The 25,928-nt window shown below is 43.4% G+C and overlaps 1 protein-coding gene across 4 annotated transcripts in view; it reads left to right on the top strand.

Annotated features, from left to right (window-relative positions):
• Nucleotides 1-25,928, top strand: part of DGKD (diacylglycerol kinase delta) — a 1,336,482-nt gene that overhangs the window by 8,327 nt on the left and 1,302,227 nt on the right. For all 4 annotated transcript variants that reach the window (XM_069213762.1, XM_069213763.1, XM_069213760.1 and 1 more), the window contains exon 2: nucleotides 12,749-12,859. In XM_069213762.1, coding sequence (XP_069069863.1) covers nucleotides 12,749-12,859 — 111 coding nt within the window. The remainder of the gene's footprint in view (nucleotides 1-12,748; nucleotides 12,860-25,928) is intronic.

The raw sequence follows: 25,928 nt of genomic DNA, 5'->3' as shown, positions 1-25,928 counted from the left end.
GGGGGACTTCAGTGCCAAGATTGGAAGCAGCAACACTGCTTATGAAGAAGTCATGGGCATTCATGACGTTAGCAATGTGAACGAGAATGGGAAAGGCATGCAGATCTCCTTGCCCTGAACAGTCTTGTGATAAGCGGTAGTGTATTCCCACACAAAAGCATACACAAGGCAATGTGGGTGTCACCAGACCATTGAACAGGGAATCAGGTCTACCATGTCTGCATTCCTATGAAGTTCTGGAGGTCCTTGCAGGATGTGAGAGCAATTAGAGGAGCGGGTGTGGTGTCGTACCATCACCTCGTCCTGGCCAGGATAAAACTAAAGCTGAAGAAAGCATGGATGGTACCAACAAACCAACATCAGTGATGTAACACTTCCCTCCTCAAAGATGCACAAAAACGGAGTGAATACTCAGTCACCCTCTGTAACACGTTTCAACTCCTGTAAGAACGAGCGGATGGCAGAGACCCAGTACAAGGTCAATGAGAGAAGATCAAAGAAACATTGATATCAACCGGCCAGGAGGTACTATCCCCCAAGAAACATCAGCATAAAGAATGGGTTTCTCTCTGAGGCTCTCCGTGAAATCCAAGAGTGAAAGGAAAAGAAAGCTGCAGTCAACACCAGTTTAACAAGATTAGAAAAAGCAAAAGCTCAGGGTGAATACAGTAAAACCAACAAGGAAGCACAGAGAAGCTTAAGAGCAAACAAGTAAATATTCATCAATGGTCTTTGCTACGGAAGCCCACGAAGCAGCTAGCCATGGAAACATGAAATAACTCTACAACATAACAAGGAAACTCTCCACCAGATACAGCAAGTCAGATAGACCTCTTAAAGACAAAGGTGGGAAGACAATCATGGGTAGACAATGCGAACAATGAACATGAGTGGAGCACTTTGAAGAACTGCTGAACCAGCCCCTGTCACAGTATCCACCAGACATACAGCCTACTGGCAAGGACTTGCCAATCAACTGCAGCAGACCAACCAAGGAAGAACTACAGCAAGCCATCAAACATCTGAGAAATGGGACGTCAGCAGAACCCTACAGCATTTCTGCAAAGGCAAAGAAGGGAGACCTTGAAACATCAGTAGATATGCTTAACCCCATGTTTGGAAGGATCTGGAAAAAGGAAAAGGTTCTGTCAGACTTGAAGGAAGGATATCTCAACAAGATCCTCAAAAAAGGTGACCTTAGTAACTGCGCAAACTACAGAGGGATAACTCTTCTATCAACGCCAGGCAAAGTGTTCAAAAGAGTAATTCTGAACAGAATGAAGGAAAAACCTTCACTCAGTTGCAAGCTGACTTCCATAAAGATGGATCCTTCACAGACCAGGTTGCAACTCTACGCATCATCATTGAGCTGTAGAAGGAATGGAACTCCCCCCTCTGTGTTAACTTTATCGACAATGAGAAGGCATTCAAGAGCATGGACAGATAAACTCCTCAGCCACTTTGGTGTGCTAGATAAGCTGGTTACAATCATCAGGAACTTTTAGAAGGGAATGGCATGCAAGATAGTCCATGGAGGGCAACTCAAAAAATCCTTCCAAGTGAGGACCAGAGTCTGCCAGGGTTGTATGCCCTTGCCTTTTCTCTTCCTGCTAGGCATAGACTGGCTCATGAATACATTTACAGTAAGAAGAAGAAATGGATCAGGTGGACACCTTGAACTCAGCTTGATGACCCAGACTTTGCAGACAAACTGGCCCTACTGGCCCTACTCTCCTATACCCGTCTGCAGATGCAAGTAAACACCGACAGTGTAGCGCCCACATCAGCACAACTGGGCCTCAACATCCACAGGACAAAAACCAGGAATCTGACTGCTAACACTGCCAGCACAACTGCAATCACTCTTGCAGGCATTGCCCTAGAAGAGGTTGATGCCTTCACCTATGTGGTCAGTGTCATAGGCAATCAGGGCAGCACAGATGCCAACGTCAATGCAAAAATTGACAAAGCAAGGGTTGATATCATTCAATTAAAGAAGTAATGCTGCAAACCAAGATCAGGCTTTTCAGCACCAATGTAACATTGGTCCTTCTGTGGAGCAGAAACTTGGAGGACAACAGTGACCACCACCAACAAAGTCCATACCTTCAGCAACATCTGTCTGGGAACATCTTCCATATCTGCTACCCGAACAGTATCAGAAATAATGGCCTAAGGCCGTAGACTTTCCAACTCCCTACTCATGACGAAATCATCAAAAGATGCTTGGGCTAAATAGGTCTCACCCTTTGCAAGCCCACATCAAACACCACCAGACAGCCCTAGACCTGCAACCCTCAAGAAAACAGGAAAAGAGTAAGACCAAGAAACTGCTGATGCAGAGGTTTCGAGGCTGACTGCAAGGAGGTGGGCTACACCTGGAGTCAGATTGAAAGAAAAGCCCAAGCCAGAGATGGCTGAATAGTCCTGGTTAATGGCCTATACTCCATGAGGGGTGGCAGGCACAAGTAAGTAAGTAATTATGCTGTCTACTTGGGCAGATCTTTCATTTCCCTGACTCTTTACCTAAACATATTACCGCTCGCTTATCCATGAGATACAAATGGGCCAACCGCCTGCCTCGGCCAACACAGGAAATAGGATTGGAAACATAAAACATAAAGTACCAACTCAATAAAAGCACCTGCAGAGCTCATCTGAGCTGCCAGCATAACACACAATCTGAAAAATTGTGTCTGTCTCTCACACGTCCTCATCCATCGTACCTCGAAATGCTGCGTTGCATAAGAGGATAACTGCACTTTGGGGGCATCATGGACTACATGGAAACACTTCCCACATAGATTCAAAACAGTGACAACAATCCTTCAACAACATACCAACAGGTAATGTTAGGTAACACAGTGTGTTATGTTGACAATGGCTATCCTCAGCACTCCCACCACATATGGGAAGTGATTTCTATGCAAATATCACAAGACAATAAAACACAATCCAATATAACATTACTAATCTGTCTTCAAACTACTCTGCAACACAACATCCTCCTTGTTAATGACAGAAATTACCCCTGCCTCCTGGTTCTGCTTGACCTCCCTGTAGCCTTTGACATAGTTGCATGATAAGCACTAATAAAAAAACTGAAATTGTGCATGGGCTTCTCTGACACTATCTTGCAGGTGTTCACCTCCTACCTTAACGATCACCACCAGTTTGTTCTAATAGAAACCACAAGTTCACTCCCTGTTTCCACAGATTACCAATACCACAGATATCCACTGTCTCGCCTGTCATCTCCAACCTTTGCTTTGAACCCTTTACATCTATACTCGGCAACAATGTTATCAAGATCCATAAATGATTGTGAGGTTCACACCAAACACGCCCCACAGTAGACACCAGGGAAAGAGACTAAAAAAAGAACGAAGGGATTGAGGCAGCCCAACAAGGCATTGGGCTGTGTGTCCTCATGCGAGGATAGGCCCGGCAGCATTTCTCCCAAGAGTAAGAAACTCAAGTGAGATCAATGAAAGTCACACCAGAAATGTCTGGGTTTAGTATGTTTCCCTGGATGGCTTCCCAGCCAGGGCCCAAATACTGCTGCTACCCACATTGCTAAAGTGGGTAGATGTTGTTGGTGAAAACCTGATGTCTCTAAGTTGTTTTGGGGCTTTTCCTGTCACAGGTGTATAGGCCTAGCCACACAAGTGGGGGCACTGGTATTATTGGGAGAATTGTGGAAAAGCTAGGTCATAAGAATTTTGTGGATCACTGTAGATTCTGGAAGTTTCCCTCACAGAGGAAATGAGTGACTTTAGCCACAGTTTGAGGTCTGCAAGGTATTTCAGATAAGAAAAAATAGTTGAATCCTCGCATCTCACACCACTCTGGCCACCCCAGGGTGCCTGGGTTTTAGACATTTCTGGGTTCAGTAGGTTTACCTGAGTGGTGTCCGAGCCAGGGTCCAAATGCTGCTTCTACCCACATTGCCAAAATGAGGCTAATATTTGATGGATGTACATTGATTTTTGGGTCATTAACTGCTATGGGTAATAGGCTCACCCACATACACAAGTAGACTACTGTTTTCAATGGGAGAAGCATGGGAACGCATATTAGTTGAGCATTTGTTATCAATTGAATTTCTCTTCATTTTTGGTTTCCAAATGTAAGCTAGTGTGCGGGAAAGAACATATCTTCCAAAGTGCCCTCTGAATCTCATGACTGTATGGGTAATCTCAAATTCAGTGATGTACAAATAATATGAGCTGCAGCTCATTTTCCTTGGGTATTGGATGTTTTTGGATAATCAACAAACACTGTATGTCCCTTCGAACAGATGTGTCCGGCGGACAGAACAGTATAATGTTTTTTTAAATTGTCCATCCGGGCAAAACATTACAGATGAAAACATCAGCTATTTTTAATTTTCAATGATTAGTTTAGTCAGATCCTGAGGCTGGCACAGAATATGATGTTGCCTCTTACAGTGCAGTTCCATGTCCAGTATCAGCTGTGACGTCTGAAGCTGGAGGTGATGGGGGGTGATATATACCCTGATAAGAACTTTATCACACTACACTACACAAACCACCATGTAAGGCATACCACTCGACACGCTTCTATCCAACCAACTGGGCAGCACATGCAGAGACATACGCAGCACCTTCCTATAAAAACCTACCAGTTTAGAGGCGTTGGATTGCATCTGTAGCTGGGCCTTTCCCATATAACTACTTACAATATTGTATTCTGTCATGCAAGCATGTCCCCTCTGACTATGACTAGGATGAAATTTGAGTGGCAATCTGATTTAGACAGTGAGCTAACGGATGTGAAGTGGCGCTAGTGCTGTGCTATGACGGGTGCGGTCTCAACTCACTACAGGTTACTTTTAATACTCATTAGATTCCTGCATAGACAGATGTTGTGAAATCATAAAAATTTTACTTGACCTACAGTTCGAGTAAATTGAATAATGTACTTGACCTAACTGTAATGTACTTGTCTCAAATTGTGTGATCCTAGACAAATATTTCATTTTACAGAGTCGCCTTTTTCTTTATTCACATATGAGTGCACCTTCAAGTAAGTGGGTTCAGCATTTCTGCCGTACAAAAAACTCTTTTGTTTGATTAAATAGACGAAACATTTGCTCCATGTAAAATGTAGGGCCTATATATGAGGGTGTTTGCACTGCTCTTACACCATTCAACTTGGTGCAAGAGTGACGTAAACCTTAAGACAGATTTTTGCACTCATCTCATTTAGCAGATTATGATTGGAGTAAAATTTGGTAAGCTACCTTCAAAACAAAGATTACACTGGCACAAGCTCAATTGAGGTTTTGTTCTATACATAAGACATACGGGACTCCTTTCAGACTCCACACACTGGGTCTTGTCGCGTCTGATACCTGTTGGAGTTGCAAAGAGGAAACTGGTTCCCTTAAACACATGTTCTTTGCTTGTAATGTACCTGCTCATATTGGGCCAGAATACAAAGCATGATTGAACACATCGTCATGGTTCTATTTCAGATTGTATTTGTAACAATCATTTTAGATCTTATGGCAAGAGGAACTGTCCCGTTAATTATTAAATGGGCAGGGATTTATTTGGAAAACTTAAATATACATATCAGAAGTCCCAAGGTGATCCAAAATATGACCTTTTGCATTAGTGGGAGGGTAAATTTGTTGTATCAGGTTAAGGAATGACAGTAATTTGTAACAATCAGCAGCCTCTTCAATTCCATAAATCCAGTAGTCTTATCACACTTATACCCTGGTACTAACAATGTACGAATAGATAACCTTTATTGCACAGTTAAATAAAATCATACAACTGAGACCAGAATTTCCAAAACAAAAATTATAAGTAGACTCAGATGCTAAAAAATATAGGAACAGAAGACAGTTTCAGCATAACAATTAGAGGCGGCTGTTTGAGATAAGCAACTAAAAACAACACTTATGAGGAAATCATCTGCTCTCGACACCCTAAAGTGCTGACTTGGCTCTCTGGGGAGAAAATTTGAGTACACATGCCTGGCCTAGACAAAACAATTTTTAGCATTGTTTCAGATGAAAAGGCCTACATTAGTAGCATTATTATTGGGCTTCCAGGTCTTAAAGTGCTTTATTTGCCTCTAGTAGAGAAAATCCAATATTTGAGGGCTAAATAAAGTGCAAAGTTTTTTAGCCGCGTAATAGAAGAAAAAGCCTGTAATAGCAAGTTTATTGTTAGCGCTCCTAGCGCCCATTAAAATTATTACAATCAAGTCTTGGATTTGTCGGACAAAAAAATCCCAAACACTAAAAATAGAAGCAAAAAACAGTTTAACAAGACAATTAGTAGGAACTATTTAGGATAAAAAGGCTAAAACAAGGCTTTTGAATAAACCATCTACTTGGCCACTGGGGAAAGGTTTGGTACTCGGGCCTAGCAGGAACACAACATTTTGTAGCTGCATATTAGATTAAAAAGGCCAACATTAACAGAATTATTAATTATTAATTAAACCTGCAGTGCCATTAAATGTTGTCTTTGCCTCAATAAGAAATTCTGGTCTGATGGCTCAAGTTGGGGATGTTACTGTCAGGGCTCCTAAAGACCATAAAAGTTCTCAGTTTGACTTATGCTCCTGAGTGTGCTGGAACTTTTTACCTCCAGGGTCATGAAGTGCTTTATTCATCCCTTATAGAGAAGACCAGGTCTGAGGGCTCAGTTAAGAGTAAAGAGTTAAAGCATTTTAATAAATTAAAAGGACTGTGTGGGTAATGTTACTGTCAGGGCTCCATACATTTTTTCAGTGTGCTTTATGCCCCTAGGGCCTTGCCACCAAAGTCAGCATTTAGCAATCAGTAAATGATCCATGACAGTGCCTGGAGGGGCCAAAACTCATTTGGGTGTGTGCCGGTGATGCTGTTATCTTCTTTACAGCAGTATCCATCACATCTACTAGATAGCTGGGGCATGTTTAATAAATTTACAGAATCGAGTTGCTAGCTTGGATGAGTCGCCTTTCTAACATGCTTGCACCACACCTTGACAAGTCCTGATGTTTAGAGTATGCCAAATTGGGCACAGCCAACAGTAAAAGCAGCTTTTCACAAGTGCAGAGAGTCTGAACCAAGGATTCTTCCTTTAAGCAAAAGCAACATTGCCTGTTAGAATTGTTGAGGTCCCTCTGACCGTGCCAGTAGGCTCATAAAGGGATTAGACCAATCCTTAAGCTCAGCTGTTTTTTTTTTATATCCTTACCAAAGAGTAACAAAAGATAGAGTGGGAGCACCCCCGGTTCATATAATGTTACTGTCCAATTTCCATGTGCATGTTTCTTCACAATCTGCAGATCCTGTTCCTTCTGTATTAAATTTGCTCGTTTAACCAGCAGCTTCTAGACTAAAGTCACAAGTTTGTTTGACCAAATTTCTCTAGCCTTCAGAACATCCAATGCAAGATTTAAATAGTTATGCAAGCTTGTTAGAGAGTTTTTTTTCACCTCCCAAATAACATATTTTAACAAGTCCTTTTTTGCCTGCTTGGCTTTCATGCAATAGGCCAAGAATTTTGCCTTCAGTATCAGATGCTGCGGAAACAGACACAATTCTAGCCACATTTGCGCATGTGGCATGCAGTCTGAAAGGGAAAAAACTCTTCTGTAACAAATGGATTGCGCCCTGTCCAGCCAGGTTGCCAGCTTTCCAGCTTTCTCTGAATGGCATTGCTCCATAGGCACTAGTGGGTAAATGTTTTTAGGAGGGGTTGTAGGTCAGGACTTGCAGTGATTTTTGTAACTTGTGAAATGCACTTGTCAGAGAATTTGCTGCTGCCTGCTGGGACTGGAAATGATGTACGGTATGGCCTCTACTATCCAAACTTACCCCCAGATAATTATATGTGTCAACAATTTCAACTGGATTCCCATCAATAAACCAGGCTCCCCTTGCTTTTAGTCTGCATGAGATAATTATGACCTTCATTTTAGCCACACTGATCTTCAAATTGTTGGCTTTGCAGTAAATGGCAAGAGCGTTGAAAAGTCTCTGTAGGCCTGTCGGTGTCTGATCAAGAAGTACTGTTTTGTCTGCGTACTAGAGTGACTGGATTCTAAAGCTGGCCATCCGTGGGGTGGGGGGAATACTCTCTCCTTTTCAAGGTGTTCTAATAGGTCTGCCAAGTAACGATTAAATAGTAGTGATGCAAGAATGCAACCTTGCTTTAGAACTTTGTCATAATGTAAGCAGTGGTGGTCCTCCCGGAGCAAACTTCTATCTTCACCCAAGTGCTGGAATATAGAGATATAATGGCTTTTAGTGAGTGAGATGGAGTGGCCCAGGCATTCAACTTCGACCAGAGATTTGCTCTTGAAACACTGTCAAATACAGTTTGGAAGTATATAAACCCATCACATAAGTCCTTGCTCTTGAATGCCATGGTTTCTTTGCTCAAGTAAGAAATGCATGTTAGGTTGTCTTCAATATGGCAGCACTTTTGAAAACCTGTTTGATTTGGAGAATCATTTTTTGTTGCCCATGCTTGTAGTTCCTTGTTAAGGATGCATGCATAGCACTTTCCTTCTGTATCCAAAAGTGCAATTAATCGATATTTCACCAGGCTGGAGTGGGGCCCTTTCTTATTAAAGGGAACCTTTCCATGAACTGTCTGAATTATTTCTAATCTTTTGGTTTAAACTGGAAAAAAATGTTTAACGTTTTCACTTCTTTTAATGCCATCAAAACACTCCTCATCCATTTGTCCCCTTTCACCCCTTTCTTCCTGAATTTTCAAATAACTTTGCCATCATTTTTCATAGCTTATCATCTTTCTCCATTAAAATTTCATCTGTTTCTTTTATTACTGAGTTTAGCTATGCAAGCTCATAGGATTTCTCTTGCTTGACTATTCATGTTACCAGGCTGCTGACCCTAAACTTTATACTGCTGCCCAATTGGTCGGTGTTTTTCTGCTGTTGCTCTGCATAAGTCTTTCTTCCTTTTTAGGTTGAGCGTGCACGCGCTTTTTGACCTTTTGTAAGTATTCTGTTTGCTTTTAACCACACCCATCTCACACTCATCACTTTCACTTGTTTGTTGGTTTGCTTTTCAAGAACCCTTGATGTCATTGGTAAATGCTTTATGTTTGCCTTGGGGTGTTTTTGTTACCGCCTTGAAGACTGACGATTGCTGATGTACTTCAGCGATGGCGAACTATTTTTTGTTTTGTCTCTCCCCTTTGTGCTTCGTTGCGGTGATGGCGCTCACAGCGCAGGACAGCAGGCCAAACTCCATCGGTGGTATTGTAGCGCAGATCACATTGTTCACACTGATACCTAATCCGAGTAATTTCTTTCGTCTCCCAGTTCACATTCCATAGCTTTAACAAAAACACTTGTAATTTATAAATGCTTTACTTAAAAAACACATACATTCTCAAAGTGGACACAGCGGGAGCGGCAATACTATAATATTCACTGCACTCGGGAAACGTGCCCCATAATGCTTTGCAAGCATTACTTTGTAAAACATTTTTGCCCATTACTCAGCCTGTGGTGGTCCTAGGACAACGGGACTTCCACCAATATGGACCCCCATACTAGGTTAGTGGGGACCACAAAATAATAATCCCTTCCCACCAATCAGTGTCCGTTTAAGCTCTCTCATGGCTGAAACTTTTGTTTTACAGCTGGGAGTAGTTTGTGTTTTAAGGGCCTTGTTTGAAAAAATATTCCAGTAGGCCTACCAGTCCTTCAGTTATATGAAGGGCAATGGGAATTATGTTGCAGAAAGGACCAAAATATGCGTCAGGGTTGACCAATTAATGTAGCAGAAGAAGTCCAGTTATACATTTACAATGCCAATAGTTCCAACTCAAGTAAATACGAGACCTATTGTGTTGCAAATGCTTGTTTGCTATGAAATGATTTTCATTGTTTTCCAAAGTAAAATTAAAAAACAAACCTTTCACAACATATGCAAAGCAGCGTAGGGAAAGAGCTAAGTTACCTGACATAGTAAATTGTCATGTGGAATACTCCAGGTATTTGGTGTCAGATGTGAACATATTACAAAGACTTTTCTGAACCTTTTTTCACATAAAACAACTATTTCAGTCTGCAATCTCTAGTCATGCAATGTTTCTGACCCGTTGTAGGCTCTAACATAACAGTACTCATTAAATACGCCCGCCACAAGACCCTCTCTCAAGTCCTCCTGCCACATGTCAGTGAAGAGCCCTGAAATTGGTATCCACTAAATGGCTATATGCCTCCTAGAAAGAAGTAGGGGGTGTGCCAGAAAGGTGTACATTAAATTACATTTCTTTGGTTTCAGGTGTAATAAGAGAGTGCTAGTGTACAGGTGATTATGTTGCCTACATTACTCTGATGTGTGCCAGTAAGTTATTATAAAATGTCAGGCCCAAACCATAGGTATAAAGTTAGATTACTCATACCAACATCAGTGACTCTTCCCTTGCCTCAAGTATGGCTTGTATTTATTGTGCGGTTCAGGGATGTAGTAGGGATGTAGTTTGACATGTTGTAGAATTACGCCTGGATTTGCATTTCTTGTAAATTTGAAAACTGGAATCATGACGTCTCCATGCGAGTATTGCAACCATTGAACACTGCACATATTGATAAAAAAATAGAAAGGATAACACGGACTAAATTGGACTCATGGTTGTTGATTATATTAGCTTATGCTTGTTGGTAGTGCATCCTGGGTTTGTTCCATTTATGCACACCTGCCTACCGTAAAACCCCATCTTTACCAGCACAGTCTTCCCAGTAGGTGACGGGCAGTGCTGGCCAGGAAAATATCAAATGGCACGCTACCGCCAACACTCAACCAGTATTTAGTGTCACATTGTCTCTAATGACTGGGTTAGTCTGATACCCAGGTATTTCAAGTCTCTGGATTGCAAACCGATCCTAACTCTGGTAGGTTGTTTGGTGTTCTGCGTTCCATAGCCCTTAACTGAAGCAGTCTGGACTTTGACCAGTTAGTCCCAATGCCTAGCAAGGTCTCATAATACTCTGACAGCCTGAGGATATCTGTAACATCCCCCCCCCCCCCACACACACACCAGGTCTCTTAGATAAAATTATGTATTTTTGCATACATGTTACATACAGGTTACACTTTGTGGGTCTTGTTTCCAATTGTGGGGTCCCCGTCCAACAACCCATTTCCTCTAATCCCAGCCAGAGGCTCATTGAGGAGTGTGAAAACAAAATGGAGACAGCCAGCAGCCTTGTCCAGCCCATTTTTTCATTACTCTCAACGGTCTGAGAATGGTCCCTGATAAGTCTTTCTTCAATGTCTAAATTCTTCTAATGTCCAAATCACAGTTCTCTTTCCACATTGCATCTCGGTACACTGACTACCCTTTATATTTACTGTAAATGTCTATTTCTCTTGATTGTTTTTAAATGAATTCCGGGATTCTGACACATCGTCTAAAGCATCATCAAACATGCTTTAATACCAGCCCCCTTTTGTCATCTTAAGGGGTGCAGAGAAAGACGGTCTTCCATGTTCACTGCATTCCTGTTTCCGCTCATTGTCCGTTGCTGCGTCAAAATGCCTTGACATCATTTTTCCCCTGTATGTATGTTACATATATAGGACAATTCAATTTACAAAGCAATGAAGCAATGCACAGGACTGGAGAATTTAAAGAGGGTGCTGAGGTGAGATTTAGAGGGACAGTCGGAGATTGATGGAGACTGGCAGAGCTGCTGTGAGGATGTTGTGAAAGCAGTGTGAATGGGACCTCTTCAATGTAGGTTGTCTATTCTTATCATTCTTCATTAATTACCTTAAAGCCAACCCCTTTGCACTTGCCTTTCAGAGCTGTTTCCCTACATTAATATCTTGTTAATTTTTACTTCTTATTTTATTTGATTGAATTGATATTTTCTTTCATAATGTACACGGCTTTTGTGAAGGCACATAGGGGGTCATTCTAACCCTGGCGGTAAAAACCGCCAGGGCAAATGACCGCGGTAGCACCGCCAACAGGCTGGCGGTGCTCCGCCGGGCATTCTGACCGTCGCGGTACAGCCGCGGCCAGAAGCGGAAAGTCGGCGGGCTCCCGCCGACTTTACGCTGCCCGGGAGAATCCTCCATGGCGGCGGAGCGCGCTCCGCCGCCATGGGGATTCTGACACCCCCTACCGCCATCATGTTCCTGGCGGGTCTCCCGCCAGGAAAAGGATGGCGGTAGGGGGTGCCGCGGGGCCCCCGTAAGAGGGCCCCACCTTGTATTTCAGTGTCTGCTTTGCAGACACTGAAATACGCGACGGGTGCCACTGCACCCGTCGCACCTTCCCACTCCGCCGGCTCAATTCTGAGCCGGCGTCCTCGTGGGAAGGCTGTTTCCCACTGGGCTGGCGGGCGGACTTTTGGCGGTCGCCCGCCAGCCCAGTGGGAAACCCAGAATGACCGCCGCGGTCTTTCGACCGCGGTACGGTCTTCTGGCGGTAACCGCATGGCGGGCGGCGACCGCCGCCCGCCGCGGTTAGAATCAGCCCCATAGTTTTTAGTCTAAAAGTATGATGAACACATAAAATTCAGTGTGGAGTGAAGAGGCACATGGATGTTATTTAAGAGGCAAGTCAGTGAGATAGTGCTCAATGTGGGTCCGAAGTAGAGACAGCCCTCACTGAGAGTTTGGTGTAGACATTTTGCTTAGAATTGGTACTTGAGGCACAACTTCATTGGCAATTGTCTGATTGAAATGTCGTGCTTAAGAGACTTTTTTCCTCCCTCTCTGCAGGCCGTACTAAAGGAAGGGCTGTTAATGAAACAGACAAGTTCATTTCAGCGCTGGAAGAGACGGTATTTCAAGCTGCGTGGGAGGACGCTCTATTATGCAAAGACAGCCAAGGTGAGATTCTGAGTGTATTACAATGTGTTTACAATACATGCAAAGATCACTCACCTTTTCAAAGAATAAGATCGTTGAAGCCTTTTGTGTGTAATGTACCAAACTCAAATAATCATTGTGTATAACCATGTTACAAAGTGAGGGCATGCCAGAAAATAACACCTGTGAACGCACAAATCAGGTGCACTTCTCTGTTAATGAGAGACTGCAATCAAATACAGTTGTGGAGGTATATATATTTAAGCTTAAACTTGAAAGATATAAAGCAGTCGGCTTCCAAGTATGCTCTACCAGATGCAGATGGCGCAATCTATTTATACTGTTTGAACTTAATTGACATAAATTGAAATAGGTGAAGCAGACGTGAACGCACAGTGATGTTTTGTAAGTGTATCCCTATACAATCACAAACAGGATACTTAGCAGATCATGAATACTTTCTCACAGTGCGAGGACAGGTGTGGTTTCAAAATCTGGTTTTATTGTTCCTTTTTCTATCTAGTTATCTACCTGCTCCTCCAGTTCTTGAAACAGGAAGCTAACAAGCATAAACAGTTCATGGACTTCTACCCACCTCTCCTCCTGCCACATGCAGAAGCCAGGCTCTGTACAGCTTTGTAGCTCTTGAGGTCACTGCAAAAACAAAACATAATAGAACAGTTGCTCAGAATCACATTTAAGCTCATTCACACCAGACTCATCTAGTCTCCCTGTGTGTTGCCTTGTTGTACCACCTGAGACTGAACTTCTTTTGTGGCAGTAAGCCTGAATTTATGTAGAATCTTACTGCCTTTTATGCTTTCTAGGCCTTGCAAAATTCCTCTTCTCTGCTCCCCATGACTTTTTGCATTAACTACATCTTACTTTTGCTTGTAGCAATTTTTGTAGTTCAAAATATTTGGCCTTTATGCTATTTCTTGGCACTATCCTGCCTGTTCCCATACATGAGGGGCACATGGGGGATGGAGCAGAAAGGTGCACGAAGGCACAATAGAGATTCTGAATTATAGGAAGAACCTCAAGATCTGGCTCTTCGACTGATCCTCAGCACCCCACCCCCCGTCCCCCCTAGCACCTTGAGACCCTCACGGGTGAGTAGCTACGCTTTACAAATCCCTGATTGATTGATTGATTGATTGATAGAGTACTACAGAATGTACTGTTTGGCTGCTGGGGTTGGGTAGGTGGAAGAAGAGCAGAGGAAGTTAGAATGTGGTGTAGAATAATAGACCAATGCAGATTGGTCCATGAGTGCTGTCCATGGTACAGATTTGCACCCAACTAGAATGGGTAATGGTTCCTGTTAGACCTGGTATCCTAGGCGCGTTTTCCCTTCATTTTTTTGCCTTCAGACCTCCTATTGCGCTGACCTTGTTTTTGCTGGCTTTAGGGCTCTGGGCACTTTACCACTGCTTACCGGTGCTATAGTGCATGTGCTGTCTGCTTAAAATATGGTTACAACGGCTTAGCCACAAATGGCATATTTAATTTACTTATAAGTCCCTAGTAAAGTGCCCGGGTCCTGTAAATTAAATGCTAATGGTGGGCCTTTTTGTATACTTTAATATGTGACCATAAGTGGGACGAGCATGCCCAGACGTGGGTCCTGTGCACACTGTCTCACTGTAACCAAGCTATATTCAGCTGATGAGCCTATAACAAGGGTGAAACTGGTCCTGTGTTGCTTGTGTTCCAGTTCAGGAAGGGCCTGGCTAGGCAGTTCGGGCGGGACTGGTCCATTTGGAGCTGGGTTAAGACTGATTGACATATAGCTGTGTCCAAACTGAGGTGGCATGGTGAGCAAAATAATGGTGTACTGGAATGCTTCCCCGAGTAATTACCACTGGTTGAAATTAATTCAAGCATTCCATCCATCACTTTTTGTATACTTTAATATGTCGCCCTAAATGGGACGGGTTTGCATAGACATGTATCCTGTGCACACTGTATCACTGGAAGCAAACTATATGCAGCTGATGAGCCCATAACAAGGGAGTAACCAGTCCTGTTTTGCTTGTGTTTCAGTTCAGGGAGGACCTGGCTTGGCAGTTCGGGCAGGACTGTTCCCACTGGACCAGGATCAGAACTTATTTGCATATGGTTGGATCCAAACAGGGGTGGCATGGTGTGCAAAATAACAATGGACTGGGATGCAGCTCCAAGTTATTACCAGTGGCTGAGATTAATTCAAGCATTCGTATACTTTAACTGGTGGGCCTGCAACACTGACTGTACCACCCACTTCAGTAGTTCTTCAAACATGTTTCAGAACTGCCATTGAGGAGCCTGTGTGTGCAGTTTTAAACTGCCATGTCGACCTGGCAAGTTAACCCTCTTGCCAGGCCCAAACCTGCTTTTTTAAAACATATGTCACCCCTAAGGTAGGCCCTAGGCAGCCCAGTGGCAGAGTGCAGTGACTTTGAAAAAGTAGGACATGTACCTTTAAGTTTTACATGTCCTATTAGTGAAAAACTCTTCAATTCATTTTTCACTACTGCATGGCCTATCTCTCCCATAGGATAACGTTGAGATTACCTTATTACATTTTATAAGTGTTATTTCCAGTTGGGAAATGATGCGACCCCTACGTTTGGTGTCTCTACAATCACAATTAAAAAAATCACAATTTATGGTTGGATTTTAAATTGTAATTCTGAAAAAAAACATCTGGCGCCTTTTGCCTGTCTCTGAATACACATCTGAGGTGAATGACAGCTGGGCTTTGTGCATTTATTCCAGACAGCCACACTCAAAGGGAGCTTAGGTGTGACTGATTGGCCATCCACAGCCTGATGTGCCATTCTGGGCAGGTTGGGAGGGAGGAACTGACAAACCCGAATGGGCTGTATTCTGTCCCCGCAAAGGGCTGCATACTTCCCTGTATTGCGTCTAAAGCCAGAACAGGAAGGGCAATTCAAAGTCCTCTGTTTGAAGTTTCCCCCACTTTAAAGGCTCAACTGGGTACAAGTACTGAACTTCAGACACATCCAACTCAGTAATCTTGTGGACCTGTGGATACTCTGCAAGGAAGAAGGACTGCTGTGCTGCTGAAAGGAGTGTCACTCTGCAGGACTCCTACTCTGCTGTGCTGACCTGCAGCCCTCTCTGCCCGGGAGTGAGAAGATCTGGACCTGCATCTCCCCAACTCAGAACCAAAATGACCCTAAGGGCTTATTGACTCACCTCCCGATCGACGTCTCTAGGACAGCAGAGACTTCCAACCAATCTACCTACAGCAACTGGACTCTGCCATCTGGGAATCTTGCCCTGCCAAGTGGTGCCAATCCAGTCCTGGGCTCTGGGAAGTCCCTGGGAAGTCCGGGGCTCTGGGAATAAGGTGCTGCAACTGCCAAAATCCATATATCAACACTGTTGTGGAAGTCAGAACTGGTGCATCTCCATTGACGCTGACGAATTGCCCCTGTTGCGAGGATCATGGCCATTACATCACCATCAACGTCGACAAATCTCTGCTGCTTAGAGGTTCGAAGACATTGCTTTTGCCGACGGCATGGCACATCATCTCCACTCCAGATGCATCCCCGACTTGGAGCCGACACATCACTTACATCCTCAGGATCAACGCCGACGTACTACTTCCTTTGCTCCTCGCATCTTGTCCTTGACATTGACGCAACTGCGAACCCAGATACTGTGTCAGCGGGCCAAGGCTGATTCCTGTATCCGACCCACACTATGTTCCAGCAGGCCAGAACATTTGGAGTTCACCTGTCTAGTGCGCACAGATGCCCTCCGTATTCACTATATGCTTTTAAGCACTACATTTCAGTTTACTCTTTAAAAATTCAGAACGCCGGTTATACTTATTGGATCTTTGTTGTTTTGGTCTTGTTGTGCTCACTGAATTGAGCTCTGTTTTGCTAAACAAGTGTGGTATCTTTTTGTATAGTGTTTTCACTGTTTTACTGTTTGAAGTGTTGCACAGATATTTTACACATTGCCTGACTGGTTTGTGCCAGGCTACCAGATGGTGAGCACAGGTTAATTTAGAGTGTGTATGTGACTTACCCTGACTAGGAATGTGGTTCCTGCTTGGACAAGGTGCATACCTCTGCCAACCAGAAACCCAATTTCTAACAATTCAGTTGAAAGCTTCTGATGCGATGGAACTCGTGTGGTGCACGTGTAGCTCATCTTACTGCACGAGCAACATACCTGATGGAGAGAATGTTGGTGGGAGTGGAATGTTGTGGGTGCAGAGTCGTTTGGGAGGAGTGAGGATACGGGAGCAGAAGGCATATGGTCTTCTCTATATTGTGGGTCATATTTACATGGATTTTCACTTGAAATAAACCAAGAAGAATTCAACCTCCGACTGAGGGACATCTTTACAGCTTCTTTGAAGACTTCGGGCCTGATTTAGATTTTGGCAGATGGGTTACTGCATCACACCGGTGACGGATATCTCGTCCGCTGAAATATAAATCAGGCCCTTCATTCTTGATCAACTTTCTAGTTTTGTAATTAGATTTGGGTTGAGGGCATTTCATACCTTTGGTCCTAGAATAGTCATGGCCTTGCCTCTGTGTCACCACAACGTCTTATACTAAATGAGCTTGACGTTACCTGAAATTAGACTTTTGTATAGGGCTTTGAGTGAGAACAGTTTATGCAAGACGCCAGAGTCCCTATTTTTAGAATGTTGTGTAGTGTGTGTATTAGACTTTGTGCTATCTCGGGTTCCAGTGGAAGTTTATGGAGTGTTTCCTTTGTGGGCTAAGTTTCCAGTTTCAAATGGAGCTATGGTTTTCAACTTATGCAGTCTGCAAGCTATTCTGAAAGGTTAGTCCACCATACGTTGAGGAAGTGGCACCTATACTTTGCAGTTTTTTTACTGGAAAGCTAGGGTTTTAGGAACATTGATATTTGCCTAATTGACCACAAGGTTGGCTGACTGAAGAGGACAAAAGTGAGCTTTAGTACGTATATAATACGGACTATTTCCACCCAGTATGACCACCTGAATGGCAGTAATGAAATGTATTTATGGTTGCTGAGCACTAGGATATCTATTTTCACACCATAAAGGTTAAAAAAAGGAGTAGATTTGCATACAATGAAGAATCTGGCTAGTAGAGTTTGAGTTGGGTCAATGGGGGCTTGTAGATGTTGAAGAGGAGAGAATGGTGACTGCTGCTGGGATAGCCAGTCAGGACCCTTCGATTGAAGAATTGGAATCGCCCAGCCTGGTCATCAGTTAGCAGTCACTGAGAAATATATAAATCTGTTCCAGCGCAGTCCCTGGGATTTCTTGATTAATACTTTAGCCTTTTGAAAGGGAAATAAATGGTCCATTTTGTGAAGGCCACAGAAAGGTCAGTAAGTTAGGTCTGTTGTTGGCTTTCTTCTATGGGAGTGAGGAGCTCCGCTTCCGTGTTTGCAGTTTTGCTTAAGGCACCTCTTGTGAGCCTGAACCAGTGACTATCCGTGCAGTACATTATGTTGCTTCTCACTCTTTTTTTGTTGTGACTTTCTACTCCAGTGTTGTGCAGGCTATGGAAGATTTGATGATGGTCTGTACTTGGGTAGATTCTCTTATTCCACTATTGGCCTTTTAAGGAATGGGGTTGTTATTGCTTGTTTTGTGTACTCTGCACTGAATTGTTTTTTATTTTTGTCGTTATGGGCCCTTCACGCAAGATAGGAATCACCTGAAATATATGGAGGCATCGAGTTTGCTCCTTTTTTCTGCTGTCATAAATTGCGACCAAAATAAATCAGTGTCTGACGGGACTAAAGGCATAACAACTGTTCAAACTTCTGGGCTATATACTCCTTGAAGTTTCATTCATTTTGCTTAACAGAAGGTCTTTGTTGAGTTCTTGGGTCATATACAGAATGTTTTTCAGTGCTCACACGTTTGTTATTTCATAGAAAATAATTAAGTTTTCTCTTTCTCTAGCTTTGTGAATTTAGTTGGCATAATGCTCCCTTATTTGCCCTCATTCCTGTTATCGTATCCCCTTAAGTAAACGTTTCTTTTTTTTTTTTCACCTATTGCTGGCATTACTGCTTCTGATGCTACAGTTTTCAACCCCCTGTTTTTGTGAATAGTGACCTCCATGTTGCATTTCTTTTGTTTTTGGGTGGCTTTAGTACCATGTTTTGTGTTGTCAGTTTGAACAGGCAGGTATATCATGTCCCTTTACAGTATTGTGGTGGAATGCCTCAAAAATGTCATGATCCTGTTGGAAAACATGTGTCTTGAATTTTAATAGTATTATCTCCAAAGCAGATTTCAGTTGGCCTAGTACCTGGCAGACAGCTAAATAATACTCAGAATAACTGTTGAATACAGCAGTTTTAAAGGGGTTGACAACATCAGATTGCACAGTAATTTTAAGCATTACTTTGAACCCACTTGTGTTGTTGTCTGTCACCTATTTTCGAATTTTAAATGGTTAAGGGAATAATAAAGCCCAAACACACACCCTCGATTGTATAATACAGTGTGCAGTTCCTCTTCAATGCCAGGGATCACACTTTGAGGCTGTAGGCAAATTGTGATCACAATAAGTGTTTAACAGAGTAGGGGCCCTCACCCACCCATCATTATGCTAGCTCCTTGTTTGGCTGGCGTTGTGGAGATAAAGGTTTGGAAAATTCTATGAAATCTCAGGTTTTCCACATTTTACAGAAACCTTAACCCAACTCACTCAGATTTTCATCTGCTCCATGGCACTAAGATCGTGTTTGTCTCAGGTGTGCATGGCAGAAGACCAACTTTTGCTCTTTTGCTAATGGCGATGTCAGTGCTTTCATACTTTTGGATCTACTGCCAGCCATTGACTGTATGGGTCTCCTAATGATGCTTCACCACATGGGGTGTCTCCTGTGCATTAGGGTAAGTAGAATGTTTCCTGATGGCCAAGACCTGGGCAGTGTCCCACCCTCCTTTTCAGACTGGTTCTAGTCCTCGAGTCTTGAGCTCCCTGCTCACTAAAGACTATGTTGCACCCTAAATGTGCTGATTTGTTTGTTTGAATTCTCCATTTATGTTTATGTGGGTGATGCCCAGATGCACATCAGACTGTAGGTAAACATGGAGATGCGTTTGCCAAACTTCAGTCTCAGGTCCTTCATTAATAAGCTCCATTATGTGCCATGAAAATCATCCAGAGCTGCTAAATGATATTGGGCCTGATTACAACTTTGGAGGAGGTGTTAATCCATCCCAAATGTGACGGATATACCACCAGCCGTATTATGAGTTCCATAGGATATAATGGACTCGTAGTACGGCTGTTTGTAAATCTGTCACTTTACCGCCACTTTTGGGACGGATTAACACCTCCTCCAAAGTTGTAATCAGGCCCATTGTCTTTGTTGTTATAGTGATTACATTAGTGACCGATTATCAGCAGTGGTAACCTCATTGCATCGGGCAGACTTACCACACAGTAATGTAAAAAATCTGTAACAATTATGAATGCTTCTGCATAGGTAGTCCATAACAGCCATAGGTGCAATGCCTCAAGCACCAGAGTATTCAATTTAATACAGCTTTATTCAGCTGGCAATCCTGCCACAAAAGCGGTTCATTTAACATACAATGAAACATAATTCTGTTAAAATATCCTCTGAAATGTAATTAAAATAAGTACGCATACAGTATACATTTGAGGGAATAAATGGTATCCTCTACCATGCACAGAGTGCTCATACTTAGTCACTATTCTGTGTATGCACTTTGCTGAACCATACCTCTTCCTAGTTACTAAAGAACTTTTATTAAAGTTCATCAGAGGGTAACAGATTGAGGGGCGGGTATCTAACTTTTGCAAGAAAATAAGAGCTGTCTTATAGTGTCTAAGATTGGCAACTCGAAATACTGGGACCAAAAAGCACTTCCTGTGCGAGGAATACAATGTGCAGAACATAATGTGCATGGTGCTTTGCTTTTCACCACATTTACAGGGACAATTTGTAAGATTGTTAAACCAGATTCCTTGCGTGGGATAGGCCACAAGAAAATGAATGCTATTAAAATGCATCCTAGTAAGATGAAAACTGTACTTCTCATTTTGTATGTAAGAGATATAAAACTAAGACCTACTGAAGGTTTAATAGATATATAGTTAAAAGCTGGTTGTAATCGATACAAATCCCTTAAGCGGCTCTCTTCCTGCCATTTATAAAATATTTCTGTTAGCATTAGTTTAGAACCACTTCTGATACTATTGTGATTTGTACCAAAAAAATAATAATAACCGGGAATTCCCAGAGTGTAAAAGACAGATTTGACATACCTCATCCTTGGGATTGACCATATGTTATCCAAGCAGAGGCAGTTCAGAATCACCTCCCTAGTGAGAGTGGCCTCAGGTTTCAACCAGGTCCTTAACCAAAGGAGCAAGGGACTAACTTTGATTCTGTCCTCCTGAAAGTTTACACGTAACTGTAGATGACATGCAAAGGTGGATAGAGATTGAGGTGCAGCCATCAATCTGCGCAAAAACCTGTTGTCTACTAACCGAAGGGAATAATCATTTTTTATAGCCCCACACCTTAGCTCCATAGGAAGCAATCACAACACACTTAGTATTATACATTGTAATAATTTCCTTAATCTTAATAAATTCCTTCATTTTGTGGCCCAGTCTTCTTACAAATTTAAATATTCAGTCAATAGATCTCTGATATTGGAGAGCATGTGATCTGAATATGGGATCCCAGGTCAAACCCGATCCCTAGGTATGTAAAATATTTTACTATGACTATCTCAGTGGTCCCAAATTGAAATGTAATTGTTTTGGTACGTTTTGGCACCATTATCATTATAAAAGATGTATTTAGATCTGTTTTTAGGACTAGTGCATCCATAACATTTCTAAACCGGTCCAGGAGAGTTTGAAGCCCTCCTGCCATTCTTGAGAGCAAGGCATCTGCATAAATCAGAACTTGAATTGAAGTATCCTTTATCTGGGGCATATATTTCCCTACACGATACAGGGATTTCTGTAGGCCATTGATATATATTAAAAAAAGCATGGGGGAGCGACACACATCCTTGGCGCACACCCATATTGAACCTAATCTTCGGCGAGAGCTCCCCATTTGTCCCATTGCGTATTTTGGCCACCATGTGCGAGTGCATCTTATGTAACAAGTCAATCAGGGCTTTATCAAACCATTGTTTCTCTGTGATGGACCACTACAAGAGATTGTTTACCATGTCAAATGCCCTGGAGAGGTCCATAAATGCCAGATGTATGGACCCTCCCTTGGCATTGACATATGTGTCTAGAATAAGCTTTAAATTTAAGCACTGATCAGTGGTACCCATGCCTCTACGAAACCCTTAGTGCACTCTTGGAAGAATCTGCCTCTCCTCTAACCAAGCCACCCTTTAAGGCTACAACTCTGCCCATGATCATACATGAACCATCCAACAAGGACATTGGGCTGGCAGCAACATGGTGAATTTCTATTCATTTTCCTAAAATTGGAACCATTACCTTCTCCTTCCAGGATGGGATTATGTGGCCAGATACAGCGGCCCCTGAACCACAATTTGCGTTAAACAAGTCCATAGGACCCCACCAGGACCTGGGGATTTCCCAGAGGAGCTCAGGTTGACTGCTGTGATAACTTCCTTAACTTGTGTTGACTAAGTAAGCAAAAAAATCTTCCTGGGCCAACTGTATGACTTCTGACAAATATGACAGGGGGATATCATTATCTGTACTAAAGACAGCTGAAAAGTGTTCTCCCCAGGAGATTACAGTATTATTTAAGTCAATTGGAGGCTATGATAACTGGAAAAAAGAGGTTTATTCATAGTTTTCCAAAATGCAGCATTTTTGAGTTACAGTACACACATGATTGAACCAACCTTTAGGAGGTTTATCACTAAGGGGGTTGTTGATCAGCATCTTGGAATGGATGCACAAAGTTTACTAAAAGCCTCTACAAATTTCACAGAGGGTTTATCAGATGAGTTTAAGATTAAAATAACATGCTGGTTTTCCCAGATAAGCTCCTGTACATATTGTCCCTTATTGATCCTTTCCCATTTGAGTCTTATAGCTCCCCTGCCGGAGTACTCAATTAAATTACCCTCATCTTGACATTCCTCCTCAACCAGGTTTAGAGAACAAGAAGAGATAAGTGGATTGTGGTCACTCCTACAGTTAGCATCAACCTTATAATCATGCATCGAGGGGCTCAAATCAGCCAAGATAATTACACAGTTTATATTGATGCAATTTATGTCACATTTGAATGTTGGGGGAGGGGTATGGCAGAACTCCTGTAGCTATTGGCAAAGCCCAAATTCATTGAAAACATTACTCTGACTACCTCTTCATAAGGAACATGTTGAAAATGGGCCCATTTCATCCAATCCGAATCCCTCAGATCACAGGATACAATTATACCACCCTTACATTGATGTAGATTAAAATCACCCACCCAAATGACAAGGACTTCCTTGTTATGCTTGTGCTGAAAATCTACAATATCATTTTCTAATTAATCAATACATTTTGTTCAATTGAGATCAAAAACATTACAACAGATGTTTATCAGAATAATATCAAACAAGTCAGGAAGTTTAACCCCTTCTGTGCCACGGACGTAGTGGTTACGTCCTGCGGCACAGTGCTGCTGTGCCGAGGACATAACCACTACGTCCACGGCACACAGCCCAGAGGGAGCGCTCTCGCTCCCTCTGTGTGCTTCCCCCCAGCCCCCCAAAGTCAGGGATGGAAGGGGAAGCCCTTCCCCTTCCACCCCCGACCCCCCCCCCCCGTGACGTCAGCGCGCGAGCGCGCGCTGATTAGTCACAGGGTCTCCCCCATCGCGCTGGAAACGGAGCTTCCAGCGCGATTGAAAGAGAAATGCTTTTGCATTTCTCTTTCAATCACTGGGGGAGGCCCCGAGAGGCTTCAAAGGTAAGGAAATGTATTTCCTTCCCTTTGAAGTCTCTCACAGGTTTCAAAAGCCGGAAACCCCACTAGACACCAGGGATTTTATTTTTTGGGAATGAAACTGTCATAAGGGAGCGACCCCTTGGGCAAGGGTCGCTCCCAGGGGGGGCATTTTTTTGGCAAGGCCTTTTCTGCCCCCCCTGGGGGCAGATCGGCCTATTATTAGGCCGATCTGCCCCCAGGGGGGGCAGAAACCTCTAGGCACCAGGGATCATTTCTTTTTTTCTTCTTTTTGTTATGTTTTATTTTTTTTTTAGGTGGGGAGCGACCCCTTAGGCAAGGGTCGCTCCCCTAGGGGGCAAATTATATTTAGGCCATTTCTGCCCTCCTTGGGGGCAGATTGGCCTATTTTGATGAGGCCAATCTGCCCCCAAGGGGGGCAGAAACCATTAGACGCCAGGGAGTTTTTTTTTTTGCGTGAATTTCACGCAAGGTGAGCGACCCCTTAGGCAAGGGTCGCTCCCTGGGGGGGGGGGGTTATTTTAAGCCCTTTCTGCCCCCCTGGGGGGTAGATCAGCCTATTTTGATTCGGCTGATCACACTAAGCACCAGGGATTTTTTTGTTTTTTTGTTTTACAAATGGGGAGCGACCCCTTGGACAAGGGTCGCTCCCCTGGAGGGGCAAAATGTATTTAGGCCATTTCTGCCCGCTTTGGGGGCAGATCGGCTGATTTGAGGTCAATCTGCCCCCAAGGGGGGGGCAGAAACCACTAGGCACCAGGGATCTTTTTTTGCGCCGTCACGCAAGGGGAGCGACCTTGTAGGCAAGGGTCGCTCCCTGGGGGAGGGGGGAGGTAGGGGGTGGGCAAAATTATTTTAGGCCATCTATGCCCCACCCAGGTATCATTTTTATCGGGAGACGTGGGGGAACGCTGGGTGGAAGGAAAGTTGTGGCTCCTCTCAGATTCCAGAACTTTCTGCCACAGAAATGTGAGGAACATGTGTTTTTTTTAGCCAAATTTTGAGGTTTGCAAAGGATTCTGGGTAACAGAACCTGATCCCAGCCACACAAGTCACCCCATCTTGGATTCCCCTAGGTCTCTAGTTTTCAGAAATGCACAGGTTTGGTAGGTTTCCCTAGGTGGCGGCTGAGCTACAGGCCAAAATCTACAGGTAGGCACTTTGCTAAAAACAGGTCTGTTTTCTGTGATGTGTCCACGGTGCGCTTTGGGGCGTGTCCTGTCGCGGGCGCTAGGCCTACCCACACAAGTGAGGTATCATTTTTATCGGGAGACGTGGGGGAACGCTGGGTGGAAGGAAATTTGTGGCTCCTCTCAGATTCCAGAACTTTCTGCCACAGAAATGTGAGGAACATGTGTTTTTTTAGCCAAATTTTGAGGTTTGCAAAGGATTCTGGGTAACAGAACCTGGTCCCAGCCACACAAGTCACCCCATCTTGGATTCCCCTAGGTCTCTAGTTTTCAGAAATGCACAGGTTTGGTAGGTTTCCCTAGCTGGCGGCCGAGCTACAGGCCAAAATCTACAGGTAGGCACTTTGCTAAAAACAGGTCTGTTTTCTGTGATGTGTCCACGTTGCGCTTTGGGGCGTTTCCTGTCGCGGGCGCTAGGCCTACCCACACAAGTGAGGTATCATTTTTATCGGGAGACGTGGGGGAACACTGGGTGGAAGGAAATTTGTGGCTCCTCTCAGATTCCAGAACTTTCTGCCACAGAAATGTGAGGAACACGTGTTTTTTTAGCCAAATTTTGAGGTTTGCAAAGGATTCTGGGTAACAGAACCTGGTCCCAGCCACACAAGTCACCCCATCTTGGATTCCCCTAGGTCTCTAGTTTTCAGAAATGCACAGGTTTGGTAGGTTTCCCTAGGTGGCGGCTGAGCTACAGGCCAAAATCTACAGGTAGGTACTTTGCCAAAAACACCTCTGTTTTCCTTCAAAAATTTGGCTGTGTCCACGTTGCGCTTTGGGGCGTTTCCTGTCGCGGGCGCTAGGCCTACCCACACAAGTGAGGTATCATTTTTATCGGGAGACGTGGGGGAACGCTGGGTGGAAGGAAATTTGTGGCTCCTCTCAGATTCTAGACCTTTCTGCCACAGAAATGTGAGGAACATGTGTTTTTTTAGCCAAATTTTGAGGTTTGCAAAGGATTCTGGGTAA

The sequence above is a fragment of the Pleurodeles waltl genome, chromosome 11 (assembly GCF_031143425.1).
Source record: "Pleurodeles waltl isolate 20211129_DDA chromosome 11, aPleWal1.hap1.20221129, whole genome shotgun sequence".
NCBI classification, from domain to species: Eukaryota; Metazoa; Chordata; class Amphibia; order Caudata; family Salamandridae; genus Pleurodeles; species Pleurodeles waltl.
This window is presented reverse-complemented; position numbering and strand designations above follow the sequence as displayed.